The 26,177-nt window shown below is 39.0% G+C and overlaps 1 protein-coding gene across 1 annotated transcript in view; it reads right to left on the bottom strand.

Annotated features, from left to right (window-relative positions):
- Positions 1–3,147: 3,147 nt before the first annotated feature.
- LOC150077094 (GPN-loop GTPase 2) overlaps positions 3,148–26,177 on the bottom strand; it is a 28,062-nt gene continuing 5,032 nt past the window's right edge. Inside the window, exon 2 of the mRNA XM_090386174.1 lies at positions 3,148–4,148. Within this exon, the coding sequence (XP_090242300.1) occupies positions 3,227–4,111 (885 nt within the window). The 5' untranslated portion in view covers positions 4,112–4,148 and the 3' untranslated portion in view covers positions 3,148–3,226. The remainder of the gene's footprint in view (positions 4,149–26,177) is intronic.

Below are 26,177 nucleotides of genomic sequence, written 5' to 3' on the forward strand. Positions count from 1 at the left end.
ATTAAGGCTGTCAAAAAAGTGTTGATCAGCAGCAGCATATTCATGAAGATTCTGATCTGTGAGAACTCTCTTCTCTCTGTGATCATCAGCAAGGATGCAAAGTAGAAACTTGGCTGAAACATATTGTGTTCCTTACCAAATCTTGTGTTAAAACTAATTGACATGTTCCCTAAGAAATACTAATTTCACTAGAAATTTCACAGATAATTAAATCAGGGCTGGGGAGTAGGAGTAAGGAGTAACAAAATTTATTTGTTACTCCTTACGTTATTATATTGTGCATGCAAACACCAAAAAACAATTTTATTATATTGCACTGTCTAATTTAAATTTTAAATTTTTATCTTTTGTTTTAGGTAATATGAATTTGTAAGCCTGTTAAAGTTAATTTTGAGATAAACTACTTAATTTAATTAGTCTAAAATGGAACAAAAGAAAGCTGGAGTATCTGAATACTTTGAATTATCTCGAGAAAAAAATGTCTTCATATGTCAATTGATGAATGGAGATAAGCCATTATTTTTTGCATTCAGTTCCTTTGTGACCACATCGTAATATCCAATCAAATTGGTTAGACAAGACTTCACCCTAACAAACCCATTCTGTGTCTGAACTATTACTGCAGTCTTGTTTAGGTGACCCTGTATCACTTCTTTAACCAGTGATTCCAATAATTTCCCCAGAATACAAGTTAAGCCAACAGGTCTATAGTTACCTGTATCACCCTTTGAACCCTTTGTGTACTGGGGATACTTGCACATCTCCAGTCTATGGGGACCTCCTTTGAATCTAAGGATGCTCTTTAGTCGAACCATCTATGTTAAGTGGACCAATCTGATTCATCCATTCCTTCTAGAGTTTACCTAAGTAAAGAACTCTTTGCTGTTTATCTTTATATCTACCGTAGGCTTCTGTGTCGCCTGATAAGTTATATGCATCCCATGCATTTTTCTTCTCTGCCATGAGCCTCATTAATTCATCTGACATCTATTTAGGCCTGAACCTTGAACCGTATTTCTTAGTTGGTATGAAAAGCGTAGTAGCCTCCAAGATTAAGTCCCTGAAGGCTTCCCATTTGTAACATTATCATCAGTTGATCCCACTGTATAGAATTTAAAAACTGTCTAAGACCACTGTAGTCACCTTTACAAAAACAAAAACCCTTCCTTTTGCTCTTGTTGGTAGTTACATCTTTAAGTAAATCCCACATCAGTACACTGTGATCACTGTCACTTAGTGGTTCCTTTATCTGTAAATTCTTAATGCATGAATAATCACTGCTGATAATCAGATCAAGACTGTTACTCCTTCTGGTTGCCCCTCGAACATGTTGCTGTAGAAAACAATCCTCCAATAAATCCACAAAAGTCTTGCTAGCGTGTGAATGACCAATCTACAAGTTTCAGTGAATATCTGCAAAGTTAAAATCTCCCATTACAAGACATTCTGATTTACTGGCTTACTATTTCTCTGCACAACTGTTCGTTGTACTCATCACAGTCATTAGGCTTATAACATACTCCTACTCTCATTTCCCTTTCCCGGTGTTTATGTCACACCACACACAACACTGCACTGTCCATCCATGTTAACTGGATGCATTTCCTTAGATTTTTATGTTTCTCTTAACTGACAGCATAACTCCTCCTTCCTTCCAACCCTGTCTATCCTTTCTGTACACACTGTACTCCCCAAATTCCAATTCTGCACTACTTGTATCTGTTTGACACCATATCTCTGATATCCCAACAATATCTGCCTTTGATGCCTTGATCAGCACTTCAAATTCATGAAATTTATTTACTATACTTCTAGCATTGGTGTACATGCAAGTATACATGCACCTGTTCTTACTCTTAGTTACCCTAACCCAGCCCATGTATTTACTTGTTCCACGATGACTCCCAGCAGCTCTTGAAATCCCCAGCAACTAATAGATGACAACACAAAAACAGTTTAAAATCAGAAGAGGAGATTATGCATGATGGCCAGTTTCGTTCTGCTGAGCACACAAAGGCTTATATTCTCTGGAATTCTGGCAAAGTATGTTAAATCAAACAAGTGATATGTATATACATACTGCCATAGAATATTAGTGCATCAAAAAAGGAGTAAAGTTTTTATTTTTGTATTTTTTTTTTTTTTTTTTTAAATTTGATTTTACTTCAATGCTGGCAAGCAAGTTGAAATAGAAACAAGTTAATATTTCAAAAAAAATTAGGATCAAGGTTTCAATTTTTTCAAATCAAAATTCTATAAAGAAACTTATTCCAGAGAGGTAATCACAAAAAGAAGTCACTATCCCAAGCCCACATGCATTCAGTGAACTTGATTGTGTAAGGGCTAATACCAATACAAAGAGTATTTCAAGTTTAAATCTGTTTGCTAATAATAATAAGTATACTATTTCAACTAGATCTGGATAAATTATTCAGATGGGTTTGAAAATTGATAGGTAACACACAGTATAGGTAAATGCATGGTCTTACATTTGCATGGTAGTAATCTTAGGACAACACATTACTTAGGAAACAACATATTTAAGGAAGTTGATAAAGAAAAAGGATTATAAGCACTTGCACAGTATGTTGAAACATGCAAATAGGCTGCCAGAACTACTTATGGGATTCTATTAATGACAGACTATTAATGACAGGAATTCAGCAAGCAGAGAAAGTTCCATTGTATAAAACAATAGCTAGGCCATATTAGATAAAGAGATGACTTGAAACCCAATTTCAGAAAAATGTGGATCTGTTGGGAAGGGCACAATGATAGTAACAATTCAAGTTATTGATACAAATAAGATTTGAATGAGACATTTACGACATTAAAAGGGTGCACTAAACACTGCTATAGAGATATAAATTAAGAAAAAATAACTGTAGAATTTGATGTGACAAAACTTCCTTTAGGCAAAAAGCAACCTGGTTATCAGAACAAAGTCCCACAAAGTACTGTGGAAGATAGAAGCTTATATAAATTTTTTCACCTCCAAATAATTTTGTTTAAGAATTCTTTTATCTATTTCTTCTAAGAATTTCAATACCTAGATGGAATAGATAAAAGCAATGAATAAAAGTAATATGAGTTACACAGAGTAGGTTTTCCTTTCTTATATCACTGATAATATTAATAATAAATTAATAAACAAATGACTTAAAAGTTTTAATTTAAGTTACAGATATTAACATTGCACAAATACCAATCACCTCAATATAATCAGTTAATTACTGTCAGTGACATCCATGTATTTTTCTCTGATATCTGCAGTTTTATAATATTCAAAGTCAGCTCCCATTGCACATGACAACATTGACTGAATGTTTCTTTCTTCCTTGCAAAATATGTAACCACTGGCTTTATCTACAACTGAAATTACAGCCTGCATACTATCTTTGTTGTGAATATTTAGAGGTACAAATGACACAAGGCTGTAATCTTCAATCACACCAATAATAGCTTCATTTAGCTTCCTGAATTTTTTGGTGAATGGATCATCTAGATAATCACTGAAAAGATAATTCAAATCAAGTACATCTGCATAAAAATCAATATTAAATTTCAATTTTCCAAACTTTTCAATAATGTCTCCTTTAGATAAAATATTAATATGTGGCAATTCCACTCTAAGCATGGCAGTTAATGAAGATAATAATGCTGAGACAAATTTTGATGGATCACTACAATAGTAGGAATCAACAAGGTGAACTGCAACCATATGAAGTCCAATCTTCTGCAAATATTCTACAATATTCTTTACTGAATTATGGTGAGTATAAAGTTCAACTTGTCCAGGGCAATCAAATAAAAGATAATAATCAGAAAGTCCTGCAATTTTTTCTTCTAACCACTTCACATTAGCTTCCAAGTACTCCATACAATACACAATTCCTCCATTAGGTCCTAAATGTAGATGTTCCATAACATCTCTTAGAGTAATTAACTCTGAAATATCTACAGCTGAAGTATAAGGAAGTGCATCATTAGCTGAATCTATATTTATAATAGCTACTTTCCTTCCTAACTTGCTCAAGAACTCACTCATAGCTTTGCAATAGGTTGTCTTACCTGATCCTGGTGGACCAATTACAAGTTGGCAAAACGTCATTTTGATAATCTACAACAAGGGTAGATCCATCAATTATCTAAAAGATTAAAAAAAAAAAAAAAAAATTACGGTTAAAAATATATACATCTATAGATCTTATACAATTCAAAAAAACTTAAATATAATTATACTTAACCCAGCTTAATGGAGGTGGGGGAGAGTATTTTGCAAAAAACATGACATAAAATTTTAGGGACAAAATTATATTGTAAATTTTCTTACAATTTAAATTTTGGGAAATCTGGTTGATGTATGCTGTCTTACCATTATGGAGAAGTTATGTTCCATCCATTGACAGCAAGAGGCTTAAGCTTATTGCCCACTTCAAAAAAAAAACAACATTGTTATCAATGATGCACATTTAATGAGAACCCAGCAAAATCAAAAAAAATTTTAATAGTGGTGCTCCAAGTTTTTAACAAAGAATGGATTTACTTGCTTGATGTTATTATTCAATTAAAAATGGTATTAGTAATTTGAGGTAAACTTATAAGTAATGTTGTTTCTAAGGTGAGCAATAAGCCCAAGCCTATCACTGTCAATGGAGGGAACAAGACAGAAAAATATAACACAATAAAGCCCAATGAATATAACACAATGAAGCTACCAGGCTTTACATACCAACTAAGAAATATTGTTCAAGGTTTAGGCCTAAATGGTTGTCAGATGAACTAATGAGACATTTGGCAGAGAAGAAAAATGCATGGGATACATACAAATTAATGGGTGACATGGAAGCTTATGATAGATATAAGTTGGTCTGTAACCAAGTCACAAAGGAGATTAGGCAGGCAAAGGCAGACTACGAAAAATCCTTGGCAAAGGATGCAAAGAAAAACAGAAAAGAGTTCTTTACATATTTAAACTCAAGAAGGAAAGGGATGAATCAGATTGGTCCACTGGATGTTGAGGGTTCAACAGTTGAGGATCCTGCTCAGGTGGCTAACAATCTAAACAAGTATTTTGCATCTACATTCACGCATGAGGTGTTATTCAGGAAGGAGAATGATGTAGGTAAAGTAAACATTGGCAGTGAGCTGGATGATTTTGTAATAACTGAGAGGAAAGTGGAGGAGAGATTGTTGAGGATAAACATAAAAAAGGCACCTGGGGTGGATGGGATCTATCCAGTTACATTAAAGGAGGCAGCAAAGGAAGTAAGCAAACCCCTAGCCATAATTATGAGAGCTTCTTTGGACTCAGAGGAGGTACCCTAGGACTGGAGATGTGCAAATGTAACCCCAATTCACAAAGGAGGATCAAAGGCTGACACAAGTAATTATAGACCTGTTAGTTTAACTTCTGTTCCAGGTAAATTAATGGAGGCACTGGTTAAAGAAGCACTGCAGGATCATCTAGACAAGAATTCAGTTATGGCTCAGACGCAGCATGGTTTTGTTAAGGGCAGGTCTTGCCTGACCAATTTGATTGGATACTATGATGTAGTCACAAAAGAACTGGATGCAGGGAATAACTTTGATATTATACAGGGTGTTTCAGTTAAACGTTTCAGAACTTCTAAGAGGGGTAGGGTACATCCTGACAACTCGAAATCATATAGCAATGTGGGGTCGGAAATGCTTTCCTGAAGCGGTGTTGTACACAGAAGCACCATAAAGAAAAGAGACCGTAAGTGAGAAATCGTTTTAATAATACATGAAAAGAAGCAAAAGGTACATGGATTAAAGTAAGTGTTCGAAGTTTCTTCCACGGGCTACAATGCACGCCTCACATCTCCGACGCATGGACATCCGAACATTCTGGAATACTCCAGGCGAATTTCGAATTTCTTCGGCAGCTACTACGATTCTTGCAACCAGCTCCTCAGCATTGTCAACAGGGGTGTCATAAACTAGCGATTTCATATGACCCCAGAAATAAAAATCAAGACATGATAGGTCGGGTGACCGAGCAGGCCAACGCACGGGACCACCACGTCCAATCCAATGTTGACCAAATGTGACATCCAGGTAGTTACGAACATCTCCGCTCTAATGGGCAGGAGCTCCATCGTGTTGGAACCACATTGTCTGTTGCGTCGATGCAGAAATCTGTTCATCTCTCAAAAGTTGTGGCAATACTTGCTGCAGAAAGATCGAGTAGATAGGTCCGGTTAGACGACACGGTAACAGGTAAGGTCCGATGAGGTGATCTCCCATAATACCGGCCCATACATTGCCCGAAAATCGAATCTGTGCTGCACGACGTCGTATTGCATGCAGGTTCTCGACCGCCCAGATATGGTCATTATGCGTGTTGAAAATTCCTTCCCTTGTGAAGGATGCCTCATCGGAAAACAACACTTCAGCAGGAAAAAGGGGATTTGTAGCACATTTTTTTTGCATCGACGCAACAGACAATGTGGTTCCAACACGATGGAGCCCCTGCCCATTATAGCGGAGATGTTCGTAACTACCTGGATGTCACATTTGGTCAACAGTGGATCGGACGGGGTGGTCCCGTGCGTTGGCCTGCTCGGTCAACCGACCTATCATGTCTTGATTTTTATTTCTGGGGTCATATGAAATCGCTAGTTTATGACACCCCTGTTGACAATGCTGAGGAGCTGGTTGCAAGAATCGCAGTAGCTGCCGAAGAAATTCGAAATTCGCCTGGAGTATTCCAGAATGTTCGGATGTCCATGCGTCGGAGATGTGAGGCGTGCATTGTAGCCGGTGGAAGAAACTTCGAACACTTACTTTAATCCATGTACCTTTTGCTTCTTTTCATGTATTATTAAAACGATTTCTCACTTACGGTCTCTTTTCTTTATGGTGCTTCTGTGTACAACACCGCTTCAGGAAAGCATTTCCGACCCCACATTGCTATATGATTTCGAGTTGTCAGGATGTACCCTACCCCTCTTAGAAGTTCTGAAACGTTTAACTGAAACACCCTGTATATTTGGATCTTAGAAAGGCTTTTGATACTGTTGCACATGGAAGACTGCTGCACAAATTGCAGCAGTGTGGCATTGGAGGCAAATTGCTGCAATGGATAAGGGGATGGTTGAGTGGCAGAAGACAGAGAGTGGTAATCAATGGACACTGCTCTTCGTGGACTAATGTTATTAGTGGAGTCCCTCAGGGTTCGGTATTGGGACCATTATTGTTTTCTGTATTTATAAATGATATTGATGATGGTATATCAAGCTTAATGTCCAAGTTTGCAGACGATACGAAGGTTGGCAGGGTTGTCAAGGACACTACTGACACTATGCTACTGCAACAGGATCTGGAAAGCTTGAGCAGATGGGTAGAGAGGTGGCAAATAAAGTTTAACATTGACAAATTTAAAGTACTACATATGGGAAACAACAATCCCAGAGCAACGTATCAACTCTGTGGTACTACACTGACAGTGGTAGAGAATGAAAGGGACCTGGGGGTGGTTGTGCAGGCAGATATGAAGTTTTCTGAACAGTGCAGACGGGCTGCAAGAGTTGCTCATGGTGTATTGTCAATGATATATAGGAATTTTCCTAGCAGGGATAAGGAGGTGATTATTCCCTTGTATAAGGCAATGGTCAGGTCGCACCTAGAGTACTGTATACAGGTCTGGAGGCCTCATTTCAAGAAGGATGTAGGGATGCTGGAACGAGTACAGAGAAGGGCAACAAGATTGGTGAATGGAACAAAGGGGTGCTCTTATGAAGAAAGGCTTAAGTTTTGCAAATTATAGTGTCTGGAGACTAGGCACCAGCGAGGTGATTTGATTGAGGTGTATAAAGCCTTGAATGGTTTGAGCATGCTCAATGCCAATGGGATTCTTCATCTTGCTCAGAATAATCACCTCAGAGGGCATAAATTCAAATTGAGAAAGGACGGATGTCGGATAGATGTGCGGAAATTTGCCTTTGGCCAGCGGGTGGTTGGTTGGTGGAACCGACTTCCATCACTTGTTGTTGAAGTTGATAGCCTAAACAAATTTAAAGCTCAACTGGACAGGTATTTCGAACGAACGGAGGGATAAAATGGGAGTGGTGTGTGTGTGTGTTTTTTTTTTTTTTTTTTGGGCTGATGCTGAATAAGTTTGCTTTCTTGGATCATATGCCTCTACTAATGCTAATGCTAATATTTTTAATTAAACTATTTCAACACTTACATTAAAATATTAGCATTAGCATTAGTAGAGGCATTTGATGCAAGAAAGCAAGCTAATGCAGCATCAGCCAAAAAAAAAAAAAAAAAAACCACTTCCACTTCACCCCTCTGTTCGTTCGAAATACCTGTCCAGCTGAGCCTTAAACTTATTTAGGCTATCAACTTCCACAAGGGATGGAAGTCTGTTCCACCAACCAACCACCCACTGGCTAAAGGCAAATTTCCTCACGTCTATCATATATCTGTCATTCCTCAATTTGAATTTATGCCCTCTCAGGTGATTATTCTGAGCAAGAGGAAGAATCCCATCAGCACTGAGCATGCTCAAACCATTCAAGGCTTTATACACCTCTATCAGATCACCTCGCTGGTGCCTAGTCTACAGACACTGTAATATGCAAAACTTAAGCCTTTCTTCGTAAGAGCACCCCTTTGTTCCATTCACTAATCTTGTTGCCCTTCTCTGTACTCGTTCCAGCATCTCTACATCCTTCTTGAAATGAGGCCTCCAGACCTGTATACAGTACTCTAGGTGTGGCCTGACCATTGCCTTATACAAGGGAATAATCACCTCCTTATCCCTGCTAGAAAAATTCCTATATATCATTGACAATACACCATGAGCTACTCTTGCCGCCCGTCTGCACTGCTTAGAGAACTTCATATCTGCCTGAACAACCACCCCCAGGTCCCTATCATTCTCTACCACTGTCAGTGTAGTACCACAGAGTTGATACGTTGCTCTGGGGTTGCTGTTTGCCATATGTAGTACTTTACATTTGTCAATGTTAAACTTCATTTGCCACCTCTCAGCCCATCTGCTAAACTTTTCTAGATCCTGTTGCAGCAGCATACTGTCATTAGTGACCTTAACAACCCTGCCAACCTTCGTACCATCTGCAAACTTGGACATTTAGCTTGATATACCATCATCAATATCATTTATAAATACAGAAACCAACAGTGGACTCAACACTGAACTCTGAGGGACTCCACTAATAACATTACTCCAACATGAGCAGTGTCCATTGATTACCACTCTGTCTTCTCCCACTCAACCATCTCTTTATCCATAGCAACCATTTGCTCCAATGCCACACTGCTCCAATTTGTGCAGCAGTCTTCCATGTGCAACAGTATCAAAAGCCTTTCTAAGATCCAAGTATATAATATAAAAGTTATTCCCTGCATCCAGTTCTTTAGTGACTACATCATAGTATCCAATCAAACTGGTCAGGCAAGATTTCCCCTTAAAAGCATGCTGTGTCCGAGCTATAATTGAAGTCTTGTCTAGATGATCCTGCAGTGCTTCTTTAACCAGTGCCTCCATTAATTTTTCCGGGAACAGAAGTTAAACTACAGGTCTATAATTACTTGTGTCACCCTTTGATTCTGCTTTGTGAATTGGGGTCACATTTACACATCTACAGTCCATGGGTACTTCCCCTGAGTCCAAGGAAGCTCTCATAATTATGGCTAAGGGTTTGCTTACTTCCTTTAATATCCCATCCACCCCGGGTGCCTTTCTTGTGTTTATCTTCAACAGTTTCTCCTCCACTTTACTCCCAGTTATTTCAAGATTCTGTAGCTTACTGCTAGAGTTGAATACACCTCTGGCATTCCCCTCGCTGAATAACTCCTCATGTGTGAATGTCGATGCAAAATATTCATTTAGTTTGTTAGCTACCTGAGCAGGATCATCAACAGTTGACCCATCAATATCAATTGTCCAATCTGATTCATCCCCTTCCTTCTAGAATTTACATAGGTAAAGAACTCTTTGCTGTTTTTCTTTGCATCCCTTGCCAAAGTTTCTCATAATCTGCCTTCGCCTGCCTAACCTCCTTTGTAACTTGGTTACAGATCAACTTGTATCTATCATAGGCTTCTGTGTCACGTGTTAATTTGTATGTATCCCATGCATTTTTCTTCTCTGCCATATGTCTCATTAGTTCATGTGACATCCACTTAGGGCTAAACCTTGAACAATATTTCTTAGTTGGTATGTAAAGCCTAGTAGCTTCCAAGATAAGTTCTTTGAATGCTTCCCATTTTAAATTTGCTGTTGGTAACATCATCAGTTGGTCCCACCGTATAGAATTTAAATACTGTCTCAGTCCATCGTAGTCGCCTTTAAGAAAGCAACAACCCTTCCCTTTATCCCTAATGGTAGTTACCTCTTTGAGTAAATCCCACTTCAGCACACTGTGATCACTGCCACCTAGTGGTTCATTTATCTGCAGATTCTTAATGCATGAAGAATCACTACTGATAATCAAATCAGGAGTATTACTCCCTCTATTTGCCTCCCGAACATGCTGATGTAGAAAACAATCATCCAATAAATCCACAAAAGCCTTGCTAGTGTGTGAGTGACCAGCCCCCAAATTCCAGTCAATATCTAAGAAATTAAAATCCCCCATTATAAGACTCTCTGATTTACTGGCCCACTCTATTTCCCTGTACAGTTTCTTATTATACTCATCAGAGTCATTAGGCCTATAGCACACTCCTACTCTCAATTTTGATCTCCCAATGCTTATGTCACACCAAACTGACTCGACACTGCATTGTCCAGCAATGTCGACTGGCTTCACTTCCTTGGATTTTATGTATTTCTTAACTAATAGCATAACCCCTCCTCCCTTCCTATCCTTTCTGTAGACATTGTACTCCCCAAATTCCAGTTCTGCATTCCTTATATCTGTGTGACACCACATCTCTGAAATCCCCACAATATCTGCCTTTGATGTTTTGAGCAATACCTCAAATTCATCAAATTTATTTACTAAACTCCTAGCATTGGTGTACACGCAAGTATACATGCACCTGTTCTTTTTCTTAGCTACCCTAACACAACCCATGTGTTTACTTGTACCGCAATGATTCCCAGCAGTCTCTGAAATATCCTGCATCTTATTTTCCAGGCTCCGGCTCATTCCAATAGAAGCAATGCAAGAATCACTTTCACCTCTGCCAGTGCAAGAATCACTTTCACCTGTGCTACTGTTAATCTATTAGTCTTTGTATCCCCCCAATCTAGCAGTTTTCCAACCCACCTAACACTGCCTCGATAGCATCAGCAAACATTCTTGCACCCTTTCTATTCAAGTGTATCCCATCCCTGTAGAAACAGTCTCTCCTGTTAACAAGTACAGACCAGGCTGAAAAAAATTCCATCCCTTGAGCCTTGCACAATCTTTCCAGGGCTGAATTGATCAACAGGGCTCTCATTATATACTCCCTCCTATCGTGTCTGGGCAGAACTGCAGACACTTTCAAATTCAACCCTAATTCACGGCTTTTTTTCAACAGTGACATGTACTTGTTAAGTAATTCCGCCGGTCTCCTACTCTTAATATCATTAGTGCCAACGTGTACAACTATATCACCTTTTGTGCCCTTAAAAGATGATATCCGCTCTACGTCATCAACCTTTGCCGTTGGCAGACATACCCTGGTCCTGTTCCACCTATCCTTTTTACAAAGCGTGCTTCCTGTTTCCCTGACAATAGAGTCACCAACAACTACTAGTTCCTTTGGGACCAGCGCATTCTGCCTTGGGGGCTGCCGCTGTGTTGCGTGATGACCAAGTGCAAGCTCTGGCATTGGTGTGGGCAGCTGAGAGCTTGATGGGGCCCTCACTTTTAATCCTTCGAGGGCATTCACCCTGTCCTTCAAGCTCTCATATAGGCCCATAACAACGCTGAGTTGTCGCCTGATTTCCTTGCGCTCCTTGCATTGCGCACACACAAAGAAATCCCCCATGGCAGTATCATGTCCTGTACCAATCTGCTCCACAAACATCAAGCAAGTAGTGCATTTTAATAGGCAGTGATTCAGAGGGCAACTGCCCCCCTCAGTTCTCCCCTGAGCCACAGCACTCCCATTAGCTTGAGCCTTTTGCTTTGCTGCTCTGGTCTGAGTCATGATTTCGATTTAATTTTAATAAAATTTCAATTTCAGTACAAAATTAAAACCCTAAACTTGTATCCCAACACAGTTATAACGCTATATTTATGTTTCAGTACTGAGTGTTATCTATGAAATCCCTTTATATAACTTCCGTATCAAGTTAAGTATTAATTATTTATTTTTTAATAATTATTTATGTTACGTAACCTAAGTCGTTATATGTATAGTTAAAAGTACAATTTAATTGACAATGAAGTTCAACAAGATTAATTATCTGATTAATTGACAATATTATGTATGTAGTATGTATGTATAAGATAGCTTATGCTATCTAGTTTGAGATATTTTGTATCGTGTAACAATGACGACAATTTTCGAACAGTACACACGTGGATTTGATAGCTGTTTCTTTACTTAAATACTGTAATGGGTCCATGTAGCTTACTACTAGGGGTTTGACATTTACATAACTTTTCAGAGTTTTCATCAGCACATCACTTAGTGTTTATTTAGATTCAACACATTCACAGTTTCAACATGTATTTGCTAATGGGTCATCCACTATCTGATAAAGGTCCAACAAGAACCAAAACAACTGTAATTACAGTACTGTCAGTTTTTAACAAATAACCAATTTGCCTCCTTGGTGGTGATATTCAATTAAAAATGATATTAGTAACCTGAAGGACTTGTGGATAACAATATTTCCAAAATGAACAACAGACAATTCTGTCATTGTGAACAAAAGGAACACAGCATCCCCTTCAAAACAAGGCTGAAAAACAATGTAGTGAAGCAATTTTTTTAAACTATTTAAACACCTACATTGAAATGTAATCCCCATTCCTTTACTTAACTGATAGCACACTCAATTAAAATTTAAAGCACTATGTTTGTCTGTCACTCAGTTCCTGTCCTCCCTCCTGCTCAAAAATATTTTTAACACCCTTCAAAATAATAAGAATATTTGTTATAAACAGTTATGTACAGAACTTCAGTGTTCCCAGGTGAAAGAAAATTCTAAACATAACAGAAGATTTTATATGTTCTGATAACTGAAGAACCTCACAGGGTTCTTCAGTCATCAGAACATTTTATATGTGAACGATTTAAAAACAACCAATGTATTTTTATGCATTTAAAATTTTATTAATAATATGTATTGCAAAGAAATAAAATATTCTTTGCCTCAAGATCAGAAAATTTTATTTGAAACAGTATTCTTCCCTGATTTCTCAGACTGTGGGAGGAAATGATTGCACCTCCTGGATATATTACTGTGTCAGGTAGAGCAGGAGCATTGTGTGAATTTTTTTTTTCACATAGAATTGTATATTGTTTAGCAAGAGATTGTATGAACAATTTGCAACAATACAGTAACAAAGAAATGTTTGTTGATTTCTCTCTCTAATTTTGCACTTGCAAGATTAGAGAGAATGTAATGTAAATTTTTTGAAATGTTAAGTTTTGGGAGGGGGGGGATGTAATGAATGTGTTGAGACCAAATGTAGTTCATAGGGAATAAACATGTTCCCTATGAACTACATCCTAACAAAATGTGCAACTTGTGCAATGTTTGCAGGCCTTTTTCTAAAACAGGACATGATACAGCCAAGAGGGATGTCTCTGTGTGTTCGGTGCAGACTGTAAACAAATTAGGCGCCAACTCAGCGATCTGATGGGCGTTTATGAGTTTGAAGAGTAAGGCAGATACCCTCAAAGGAATTAAAATGAGGGCTCATCAAGCTCTCAGTGCAACTCAAGGCCAGCGCTCACATTTGGAAATCATGCAACACAGCAACGATCTCCAAGACAGAATGCATTGGTCCCAGAGTAGATAGCTATTGTTGGTAAATCTATTGTCAGGGATATGGGAAATATATTGTGCAAGAAGGAGAGGTGTAATAGGACCAGGGTATGTCTGCAGAGGTAAAGTCGATGAAATTGTAGAACAGATATCTTTTAAGAGCACAAAATGTGATACTGTAGTACATGTTGCCACTAATGATATTACGAGTACAAGACCTGAGGACTTAACAAATATGGGGCAATATTGGTAAAAAACATCATGAATTAGAATTGTATTTGAAAGTGTTCACAATACTGACCAGATATGATTGGGACAAGTACATATCGAGAGCCTTGTCAATCAATTCAGTACTGGAGATAAATGTGCAAGGCTTGTGGGAAAGATTTTCACAACTTGGTCTGTGCTTGGTAACAGGAGAGACTGTTTTTACAGAAATTGGATATACACAAATGGATAGTGTGCAAGTATATTTGCTGATGCTTTTTGAGGCAGTGATAGGTGGGTCAGAAAACTGCCAGCTTGCAGTGACACACAGACTAATAGATTAACTACAGCCACAAGCAGAGGTGAAAGTGATTCTTGCACTGCTTCTATTGGAACATGCATCAGCCTAGAAAATAAGGAGTTGGGAATTTCAGGCCCTGCTGTGGTTCATCATGGAATAAGTAAATACATGGGTTGTGTTAGGGTAACTGAGAGTAAGAACAGATGCATGTATACTTGCATATACACTAATGATAGGAACCTTATAAATAAATTTGATGAAATTAAAGTACTGATTAAGTCATCAAATGCAGCCATAGTACAGATAGTGGAAACATGGTGTCACCCAGACCTAAGCAATACTGAATTTGAATATGGGAGTACAATGTATACAGAAAGGACAGGGAAGGTTATGTTCTTACTTAAGAAGCATATTAAATCTAAGGCAGTGCATCCAATCGACATGGGAGACCAGTGAAATGTTGAATCAGTTTGGTGTGATAAAGGCACTGGGAAATCAAAATTGAGAGCAGGAATCTGTTATAGGCCTAATAACTGTCATGAGTATACCAAACAGTTGTACAACGAAATAGAGTGGGCAAGTAAATCAAAATATCTTATAATGAGGGATTTTAATTTTCCAGATGTTGACTGGAATTTGTAGGTTAGTCACACACACTAGCAAGGTTTTTGCAGATAATGTGGAATATAATTAAAGCCATAACTACTGCCAAGTGTAAAGGGAAAGGTCTCTGCTTTTGTAAAGGTGATTACAGTGGTCTCTGACAGTTTTTAAATTCTATGCAGCGAGACCAACTGATGATGTTACTAAACGCAAATTTCAAATGGGAGGCATTTGGGGAAGTAATGAAAGAAGCTACTAGGCTTTTTGCACCAACAAAGAAATACTATCAAGGCTTAGACCTAAATGTCACATGAACTAATGAGACCAGCAGAAAAGAAGAAAAGTACATGGAATGCATATAAATTATCAAGTGATAAAGATGCCTATGGTATAAATAAATTAGTCTGCAATCAATTCACAAAGGAAGTTAGGCAAGCTAAGGCAGATTACACGAAGTCTCTGGCAAAAATGCAAAGAAAAGCAGAAAAGACTTCTTTCTTTTTTTTTTGATTTGGTAGTTGTTGGCGCATCGGCTTCTGTGGCCATATTGCACCTCCCAAGGTTTTTGCAGTACTTTGATCCAAGCCCGAGGCGGGAATCGAACCCGCGACCTTTGGGTTGCCGGGTAGGTACTTTACCCACTCGGCTAGCCCGGTCGGCACAAAGACTTCTATGCTTATATTAATGGTATAAGGAAGTGACTGAATCATATTGGCTGCTTGATGTCAATGGGTTAACTGTTGATAATTGCTCAGATTGCTGACAAATTGAATAAGTATTTTGCATCTACATTCACACATGAAGAATTTTTAGGGGGGCAGATGCCAGAAGTTTATCAAGAGGCTATCAACCTCCACCACAAGGGATGGAAATCTGTTCCACCAACCAACCAACCAACCAACCAACCACTTGCTGGCTAAAGGCAAATTTCTGCACGTCTATCCTACATCTGTCTTTCCTCAATTTGAATTTATGCCCTCTCAGGTGATTTTTCTGAGCTAGAGGAAGAATCCCATCAGCATTGAGCATGCTTAAACCATTCAAGGCTTTATACACCTCTATCAGATCACCTCGCTGGTGCCTAGTCTCCAGACACTGTAATTTGCAAAACTTAAGCCTTTCTTCGTAAGAGCACCCCTTTGTTCCATTCACTAATCTTGTTGCCCTTCTCTGTACTCGTTCCAGCAGCTCTACATCCTTCTTGAAATGAGGCCTCCAGACCTGTATACAGTACTCTAGGTGTGGCCTGACCATTGCCTTATACAATGGAATAATCACCTCCTTATCCCTGCTGGAAAAATTCCTGTATATCATTGACAATACTCCATGAGCTACTCTTGCAGCCCGTCTGCACTGTTCAGAGAACTTCATATCTACCTGCACAACCACCCCCAAGTCCCTTTCATTCTCTACCATTGTCAGTGTAGTACCACAGAGTTGATAGTTGCTCTGGGGTTGCTGTTTCCCATGTGTAGTACTTTACATTTGTCAATGTTAAACTTCATTTGCCTCTCAGCCCATCTGCTCAACCTTTCCAGATCCTGTTGCAGCAGCATAGTGTCAGTAGTGTCCTTGACAACCCTGCCAACCTTTGTATCATCTGCAAACTTGGACATTAAGCTTGATATACCATCATCAATATCATTTATAAATACAGAAAACAATAATGGACCCAACACTGAGCCCTGAGGGCCTCCACTAATAACATTAGTCCACGATGAGCAGTGTCCATTGATTACCACTCTCTGTCTTCTCCCCCTCAACCACCCCTTTATCCATAGCAGCAATTTGCCTCCAATGTCACACTGCTCCAATTTGTGTAGCAGTCTTCCATGTGCAACAGTATCAAAAGCCTTTCTAAGATCCAAGTATATAATATCAAAGTTATTCCCTGCATCCAGTTCTTTTCTGACTGCATCATAGTATCCAATCAAGTTGATCAGGCAAGACTTCCCCTTAACAAAACCATGGTGTGTCTGAGCTATAACTGAAGTCTTGTCTAAATGATCCTACAGTGCTTCTTTAACCAGTGCCTCCATTAATTTTCCTGGAACAGAAGTTAAGCTCACAGGTCTATAATTACTTGTGTCAGCCTTTGATCCTCCTTTGTGAATTGGGGTCAGATTAGCACATTTCCAGTCTATGGGTACCTCCCCTGAGTCCAAGGAAGCTCTCATAAGTTTGGCTAAGGGTTTGCTTACTTCCTTTGCTGCCTCCTTTAATATAACTGGATAGATCCGATCCACCCCGGGTGCCTTTCTTGTGTTTATCTTCAACAGTTTCTCCTCCACTTTACTCCCAGTTATTTCAAGATTCTGTAGCTTACTGCTAGAGTTGAATACACCTCTGGCATTCCCCTTGCTGAATAACTCCTCATGTGTGAATGTCGATGAAAAATATTTATTTAGTTTGTTAGCTACCTGAGAAGGATCATCAACAGTTGACCCATCAATATCAAGTGGACCAATCTGATTCATCCCCTTCCTTCTAGAGTTTACATAAGTAAAGAACTCTTTGCTGTTTTTCTTTGCATCCCTTGCCAAGGATTTCTCGTAATCTGCCTTCGCCTGCCTAACCTCCTTTGTAACTTGGTTGCATATCAACTTGTATCTATCATAGGCTTCTGTGTCATGTGTTAATTTGTAAGTACCCCATGCATTTTTCTTCTCTGCCATATGCCTCATTAGTTCATCTGACATCCATTTTGGCCTAAACCTTGAACAATATTTCTTAGTTGGTATGTAAAGCCTAGTAGCTTCCAAGATAATTCCATTCTTCCATTCTTGCACTGCTTCTATTTGAATGAGCAGAAGCCTGGAAAACAAGATGCATGGTATTTCAGAGACTGCTGGGAGCCATTGCGGTACAAGTAAACACATGGGTTGTGTTAGGGTAGCTAAGAATAGAAACAGGTGCAGGTATACTTGTGTGTACACCAATGCTAGGAGTTTAGTAAATAAATTTTTTTTGATGAATTTGAGGTATTGATCAAAACATCAAAGGCAGATATTGTTGGGATATCAGAGACGTGGTGTCACACAGATATAAGGGATGCAGAACTGCAATTTGGGGAGTACAACGTCTACAGAAAGGATAGACAGGATAGGAAGGGGGGGAGGGGTTATGCTATTAGTTAAGAAACACATAAAAACCAAGGAAGTGAAGCCAGTCCACATCGCCGGACAGTGCAGCGTTGAGTCAGTTTGGTGTGACATAAGCATTGGGAGATCAAAATTGAGAGTAGGAGTGTGCTATAGGCCTAATGACTCTGATGAGTATAATAAGAAACTTATTATTATATACTATAGGCCTAATGACTCTGATGAGTATAATGTACAGGGAAATAGAGTGGGCCAGTAAATCAGAGAGTCTTATAATGGGAGATTTTAATTTCCCAGATATTGACTGGAATTTGGGGGCTGGTTACTCACACACTAGCAGGGCTTTTGTGGATTTATTGGATGATTGTTTTCTACATCAGCATGTTCGGGAGGCAACTAGAGGGAGTAATACTCTTGATTTGATTATCAGCAGTGATTCTTCATGCATTAAGAATCTGGAGATAAACGAACCACTAGGTGGCAGTGATCACAGTGTGCTGAAGTGGGATTTACTCAAAGAGGTAACTACCATTAGGGGTAAAGGGAAGGGTTATTGCTTCCGTAAAGGCGACTACGATGGACTGAGACAGTATTTAAATTCTATACAGTGGGACCAACTGATGATGTTACCAACAGCAAATTCAAAATGGGAAGCATTCAAAGAACTTATCTTGGAAGCTACTAGGCTTTACATACCAACTAAGAAATATTGTTCAAAGTTTAGGCCAAAATGGATGTCAGATGAACTAATGAGGCATATGGCAGAGAAGAAAAATGCATGGGATACTTACAAATTAACACATGACACAGAAGCCTATGATAGATACAAGTTGATATGCAACCAAGTTACAAAGGAGGTTAGGCAGGCAAAGGCAGATTACGAGAAATCCTTGGCAAGGGATGCAAAGAAAAACAGCAAAGAGTTCTTTACTTATGTTAACTCTAGAAGGAAGGGGATGAATCAGATTGGTCCACTTGATATTGATGGGTCAACTGTTGATGATCCTGCTCAGGTAGCTAACAAACTAAATGAATATTTTGCATCGACATTCACACATGAGGAGTTATTCAGCAAGGGGAATGCCAGAGGTGTATTCAACTCAAGCAATAAGCTACAGAATCTTGAAATAACTGGGAGTAAAGTGGAGGAGAAACTGTTGAAGATAAACACAAGAAAGGCACCCGGGGTGGATGGGATCTATCCAGTTATATTAAAGGAGGCAGCAAAGGAAGTAAGCAAACCCTTAGCCATAATTATGAGAGCTTCCTTGGACTCAGGGGAGGTACCCATAGACTGGAAATGTGCCAATGTGACCCCAATTCACAAAGGAGCATCAAAGGCTGACACAAGTAATTATAGACCTGTGAGCTTAACTTCTGTTCCAGGAAAATTAATGGAGGCACTGGTTAAAGAAGCACTGCAGGATCATTTAGACAAGACTTCAGTTATAGCTCAGACACAGCATGGTTTTGTTAAGGGGAAGTCTTGCCTGACCAACTTCATTGGATATTATGATGCAGTCACAAAAGAACTGGATGCAGGGAATAACTTTGATATTATATACTTGGATCTTAGAAAGGCTTTTGATACTGTTGCACATGGAAGACTGCTACACAAATTGGAGCAGTGTGACATTGGAGGCAAATTGCTGCTATGGATAAAGGGGTGGTTGAGGGGGAGAAGACAGAGTGGTAATCAATGGACACTGCTCATCGTGGACTAATGTTATTAGTGGAGTCCCTCAGGGTTCAGTGTTGGGTCCATTATTGTTTTCTGTATTTATAAATGATATTGATGATGGTATATCAAGCTTAATGTCCAAGTTTGCAGATGATACAAAGGTTGGCAGGGTTGTCAAGGACACTACTGACACTATGCTGCTGCAAACAGGATCTGGAAAGGTTGAGCAGATGGGCTGAGAGGTGGCAAATGAAGTTTAACATTGACAAATGTAAAGTACTACACATGGGAAACAGCAACCCCAGAGCAACGTATGAACTCTGGTTCTACACTGACAGTGGTAGAGAATGAAAGGGACTTGGGGGTGGTTGTGCAGTCAGATATGAAGTTCTCTGAACAGTGCAGACGGGCTGCAAGAGTAGCTCATGGAGTATTGTCAATGATATACAGGAATTTTTCCAGCAGGGATAAGGAGGTGATTATTCCATTGTATAAGGCAATGGTCAGGCCACACCTAGAGTACTGTATACAGGTCTGGAGGCCTCATTTCAAGAAGGATGTAGAGCTGCTGGAACGAGTACAGAGAAGGGCAACAAGATTAGTGAATGGAACAAAGGGGGTGCTCTTACGAAGAAAGGCTTAAGTTTTGCAAATTACAGTGTCTGGAGACTAGGCACCAGCGAGGTGATCTGATAGAGGTGTATAAAGCCTTGAATGGTTTAAGCATGCTCAATGCTGATGGGATTCTTCCTCTGGCTCAGAAAAATCACCTGAGAGGGCATAAATTCAAATTGAGGAAAGACAGATGTAGGATAGACGTGAGGAAATTTGCCTTTAGCCAGCGGGTGGTTGGTTGGTGGAACAGACTTCCATCCCTTGTGGTGGAGGTTGATAGCCTAAATAAGTTTAAGGCTCAACTGGACAGGTATTTGGAACGAACAGAGGGGTGAAGTGGAAGTGGGTTTTTTTTTTTTTTGGCTGATGCTGCATAAGCTTGCTTTCTTGCATCAAATGCCTCTACTAATGCTAATGCTAATAAGTTCTTTGAATGCTTCCCATTTTGAATTTGCTGTTGGTAACATCATCAGTTGGTCCCACTGTATAGAATTTAAATACTGTCTCAGTCCATCGTAGTCGCCTTTACGGAAGCAATAACCCTTCCCTTTACCCCTAATGGTAGTTACCTCTTTGAGTAAATCCCACTTCAGCACACTGTGATCACTGCCACCTAGTGGTTCATTTATCTGCAGATTCTTAATGCATGAAGAATCACTGCTGATAATCAAATCAAGAGTATCTCCCTCTAGTTGCCTCCCGAACATGCTGATGTAGAAAACAATCATCCAATAAATCCACAAAAGCCCTGCTAGTGTGTGAGTAACCAGCCCCCAAATTCCAGTCAATATCTGGGAAATTAAAATCTCCCATTATAAGACTCTCTGATTTACTGGCCCACTCTATTTCCCTGTACAGTTCCTTATTATACTCATCAGAGTCATTAGGCCTATAGCACACTCCTACTCTCAATTTTGATCTCCCAATGCTTATGTCACACCAAACTGACTCAACACTGCACTGTCCGGTGATGTCTACTGGCTTCACTTCCTTTGTTTTTATGTGTTTCTTAACCAATAGCATAACCCCTCCCCCCTTCCTATCCTGTCTATCCTTTCTGTAGACGTTGTACTCCCCAAATTGCAGTTCTGCATCCCTTATATCTGTGTGACACCACGTCTCTGATATCCCAACAATATCTGCCTTTGATGTTTTGAGCAATACCTCAAATTCATCAAATTTATTTTCTAAACTCCTAGCATTGGTGTACACGCAAGTATACCTGCACCTGTTTCTATTCTTAGCTACCCTAACACAACCCATGTGTTTACTTGTACCGCAATGGCTCCCAGCAGTCTCTGAAATACCATGCATCTTGTTTTTCAGGCTTCTGCTCATTCTAATAGAAGCAGTGCAAGAATCTCTTTCACCTCTGCCAGTGGCTACTGTCAATCTTTTGGTCTTTGTCTCCCCCCAAGCTAGCAGTTTTCCGACCTACCTAACACTGCCTCGACAGCATCAGCAAATATTCTTGCACCCTTTCTATTTAAGTGTATCCCATCCCTGTAGAAGCAATCTCTCCTGTTAACAAGTACCGTCCAGGCTGAAAAAAATTAATTTTTTTTTTTTTTTTTAACAGGGAGCTAAATAACTGGTGATAACTGACAGGAAAGTGGAAGGGAAATTGTTGTTGCTGAACATAAAAAAGATGCCTGGGGTGGATGGAATCTATCCAATTATATTAAAGGAGGTAAGCAAACCCTTAGCTATAATTATGAGAGCACCCTTGGATTCAGGAGAGATCCTTATGGAGTTCAGATGTGCAAATATATTCCCAATTCATAAAGGAGGATCAAAATGTGACATGAGTAATTACAGACTTGCTACCTTAATGTCTGTTTCAGGAAAAATAATGGAGTCACTGCTTAAAGAACTAATGCAAGACCATCTGTATAGGAATGCAATTATACTGCAGTCACAGCATGGATTTGTTAAGGGGCAGTCCTGTCTAACCAATCTGATAGGTTAGATTGATGGATGATGCAGTGACCAAGGAACTGGATCTTGAATACTGTATACAGGTTTGGAGGCCTCACTTTAGGAAGACGTATATTTGCTGGAATGGGTGCACAGAAGGGCAACCAAATTGATGAAGGCAACAAAAGAGTGCTTTACCTAGAAAGGCTTCAGTTCTGTGAATTGCAGAATCTGGAGACTAGGCACTTGCAGAGAGATCTGACTGAGGTGTTTAAGGCCTTGAATTGAGTAAGCTAAATGTTAATGGCACTCTTGCTGAGACTGCACAGGAGGCATAAATTCAAGTTGAGGAAGTATGATTGCAGGATAGATGTGTGGAAGTTTGCCTTTGGCCAGCCGGTGGCCGATTGTTGAAACAGGCTTCCATCTGTTGTTGTGGAAGTGGATGGTCTGAATAAATTCAACGAAGAACTAGACAAATTTTTGGAGGATATGGATGGGTGAAGTGTTTTTTTTTGGCTGATGCTATATAAGGTTGCTTTCTTGCACCATTTGTCACTACTACTACTTTATTTTATGTCCATTTTGTAAGATCTGGCATTATACCAAAGTAAAAATTATGTATGAATGTTTTTAAAGGGCAAGAGTTTCAAATTCAGGACTATTACTGTCCATATTTGACAATCAGTAGACTTTTCACTGTAAATAAATGCAGTGGAATATCATCTTATGATGCAGCCATACCAGTAGGATTGCCACATATTCAGCTGTAAGACAGGCCATCCACCTTTCCAGACATGCTTCCTCCTATAAACTTCAATCTTCTAGCTTTCCAAGTTTATATAAAATAAACAAATTACAGTGAACAAGTGTCTAAGCCAATCTGTCAGATTCCTCTTAAGTTATGCTCATTTCGAAACATGTTTATTCATCCTTATACAATTCCTTTTGGAATATACCAACTAACGCTTGAGCTTTACAATATAATCTTTCTGTGGGAATCCAGCAATGCAACAGCACCCACTGTAATATATATCACCAATCAGCAAACCTCTTGGCAAGTGTTACATTATTAGTCTTATGAGTTTTTTTTTTTTTTTAACGCCCCAAACACAAAGGATTTCAAAATCTATAGTACTTAATACGGTGTATGGGTTGAAGGAGATATAGTAACAAGAAGATTCCTTCCCTATTTGAAAAAATAACCATCAAAAATGAAACAATATAATAATAATAATAAATAAAACAACAATAATAATAATAATAAATAAAATAACAATAGTAATAATAATAAATAAAATAATAAAATAATATTCATAAATAAAATAATAATAATAATAAATACAAGTGCAAGACCTACGGATTGCGTCAGGGAAAATTAGTCAACCGAAACTACCAGCTGCAGAGTGATAAAGAGATCGAAACCATGACAGAGGGAGAGGCCTACAAATACTTGGGGATGATGCAGGCTCAGCAGTTACAGCACAAGGAAATTAAAGCCTGCCTGACTGAAAAATACCATCAGAGACTCAGAAGCCTGCTGAAAGCAAAGTTGAACAGAGAGAACACAGTTAAAGCCATAAATACCTATGCAGTCCCAGTGCTAACATACTCCTTTGGGGTCATAGATTGGACTAACACCGAGCTGGAGGATATCATGAGAAAGACAAGGACAATGATGACCAAGAGCCGCCAACACTACCCAAAATCTGCCGTGGAGAGACTGACAATTGCCCGGGAAGAAGGAGGAAGAGGCCTGATAGAGCAACAAAAAACAGCGATAGTTAACCTCAAGGATTACTTCTATAAACACACAGCAGCACTCCACCAGGCAATAAGGAAGACAGACAAGCAGTATACCCCCACTGAAGCCTAGCAGCAATAGGTCTCCCAGCGAACACCTACAAGGAACTCCAGAAAGTAGCAATCGTTAACACCTGTAGGATAGTCAGAGGGTTCCTCAACCAACAGTAACACCAGATATAACAACAACCGCCCTGTGTACTTGGTAGCAATACCCGTCACGAGGTGGAACCCCAATCAGGGAGAAATAATATAAGAGAGCAACAATAATAAAATAATAAAATAAAATAAAATAATAAATAAAATATAATAATAATAATAATAAATAAAATAAAATAATAAGAATAATAAATAACTAGAGGGCTCTGCCCTCTGTTCACCAACTCCCATGCATGCTTTTCTACGTAATATGTAGAGGTATGACGGAGTAAGTCAAATCTTTTCTATGTAAAAGACACCTGTCGAAACACACGGATCGATATCTAATCTAATATATAAAAGAAAATAGAAAGTGTAAGAAAAAACTATAAAAAGTAAAATTGTGTGAATGAAAGTTATTATTACTTGCATGTTCTATCTTGGCCTCTTCATTGGACAGACTGATGGCTACGCAGGCCCTCATGGTTATCCAAGCTAACACCACGCTATAGCTTTTCCTAGCTGGTATGGTGTGAGATGCTGACACTGGCTATTAGGGTAACCTCCAGGTCAGAGCTGCAAAAAGCACGTTCCACCATAGGAATCTCTTTCCCTGTGGTGGTGAAGGCAACAAAAAGGGTGCTTTACCTAGAAAGGCTTCCGTTTTATGAATTGCAGCATCTGTAGACTAGGCACTTGCAGAGAGATCTGACTGAGGTGTTCCTCAGTCAGATCTTTCTGCAATTTATTCCTACCACCTGGGGGTGGTCGAGTGTCTGTCTCCAAATCCCCTTCCCCACCCTTTGTGGCCCCTACCCCCCTTTTGCATGGCGGCTCACCCCACCAACCACTTTCAACTCCCACCCTCTAGACATGGATGGGCATCCAGTACCAGGGATCCCCTTACTGTCGCCCTCTTCAAATCAGGCAAGTGCCTCAACTACTGCCCCCTCTGTTCTCTGCCCCTTTTATCTCACCCTCTTCCTATCTTCCCATCATCTCTTTTCCAATATTTTTTTTTTTTTTTTTTTTTTGGGCTCTCCTTGGATGCCTAGGCTACACCAGGATTCACAACACCAGAGCTTTCTTCTTTCCTAATGTGTTCTGGCCCACCTTCACGGGGCAGTAATGGAAACTGTGGGTGTTAGTGGCTCCCCTCCAGGCTAAGTGGCCAGAGGAACAACACAACCCACACCCTGGTCTTATGCTGAGTATTGTATTTTCACACAGAGTAAAAATGCGGAGTTGGGGGAAGACACCTTGTGCTGCCAGACAAAAAACACTATGCCACTATGATCGATATCTAATCAGGAAATAATTTGTGTAATTATTTACCTGTGCAATTCTAGTGCACGGCATTCAATCACTATGTAATTATTTACCTGCGTTTACATAGGTCACTTAGGAAAAGACCTTTTGCTTCGGTTTCCATAATGCATGAGGAATATTGTTCAATCCCAAAGGGCAGAACTAAAATATTTAACTGAAATGTTTACAAACTATACAAATATTTAAAATATTTAAAAAACACTAAACTACTGTATTTACAAAAATACAATATTCATTAATATATAAAAACGTTACAATGGAACATCAAATGATAGTCAGTGAAGCACGAGGTTGGTCAACGTAATGGAAGCAGTTGTCAATAATTAATTGCATTTGTAGTGATGAATTGCTTCACTCTCTTCTCCCATTGGCTCGATGGAAGAAGAAAACTTTTTTGATGTATAGAGAGAAATAATAAAATAAAATAAATAAAAAAATAAATAATAAAATAATAATAATTTAAAAAAATAATAAATAAAAATAATAATAATTTAAAAAAATAATAAATAAAAATAATACATGTTAAATAGAATAACAAGACAGTGA

The sequence above is a fragment of the Mastigoproctus giganteus genome, chromosome 12 (assembly GCF_048544385.1).
Source record: "Mastigoproctus giganteus isolate SK-2022 chromosome 12, ASM4854438v1, whole genome shotgun sequence".
NCBI lineage: Eukaryota > Metazoa > Arthropoda > Arachnida > Uropygi > Thelyphonidae > Mastigoproctus > Mastigoproctus giganteus.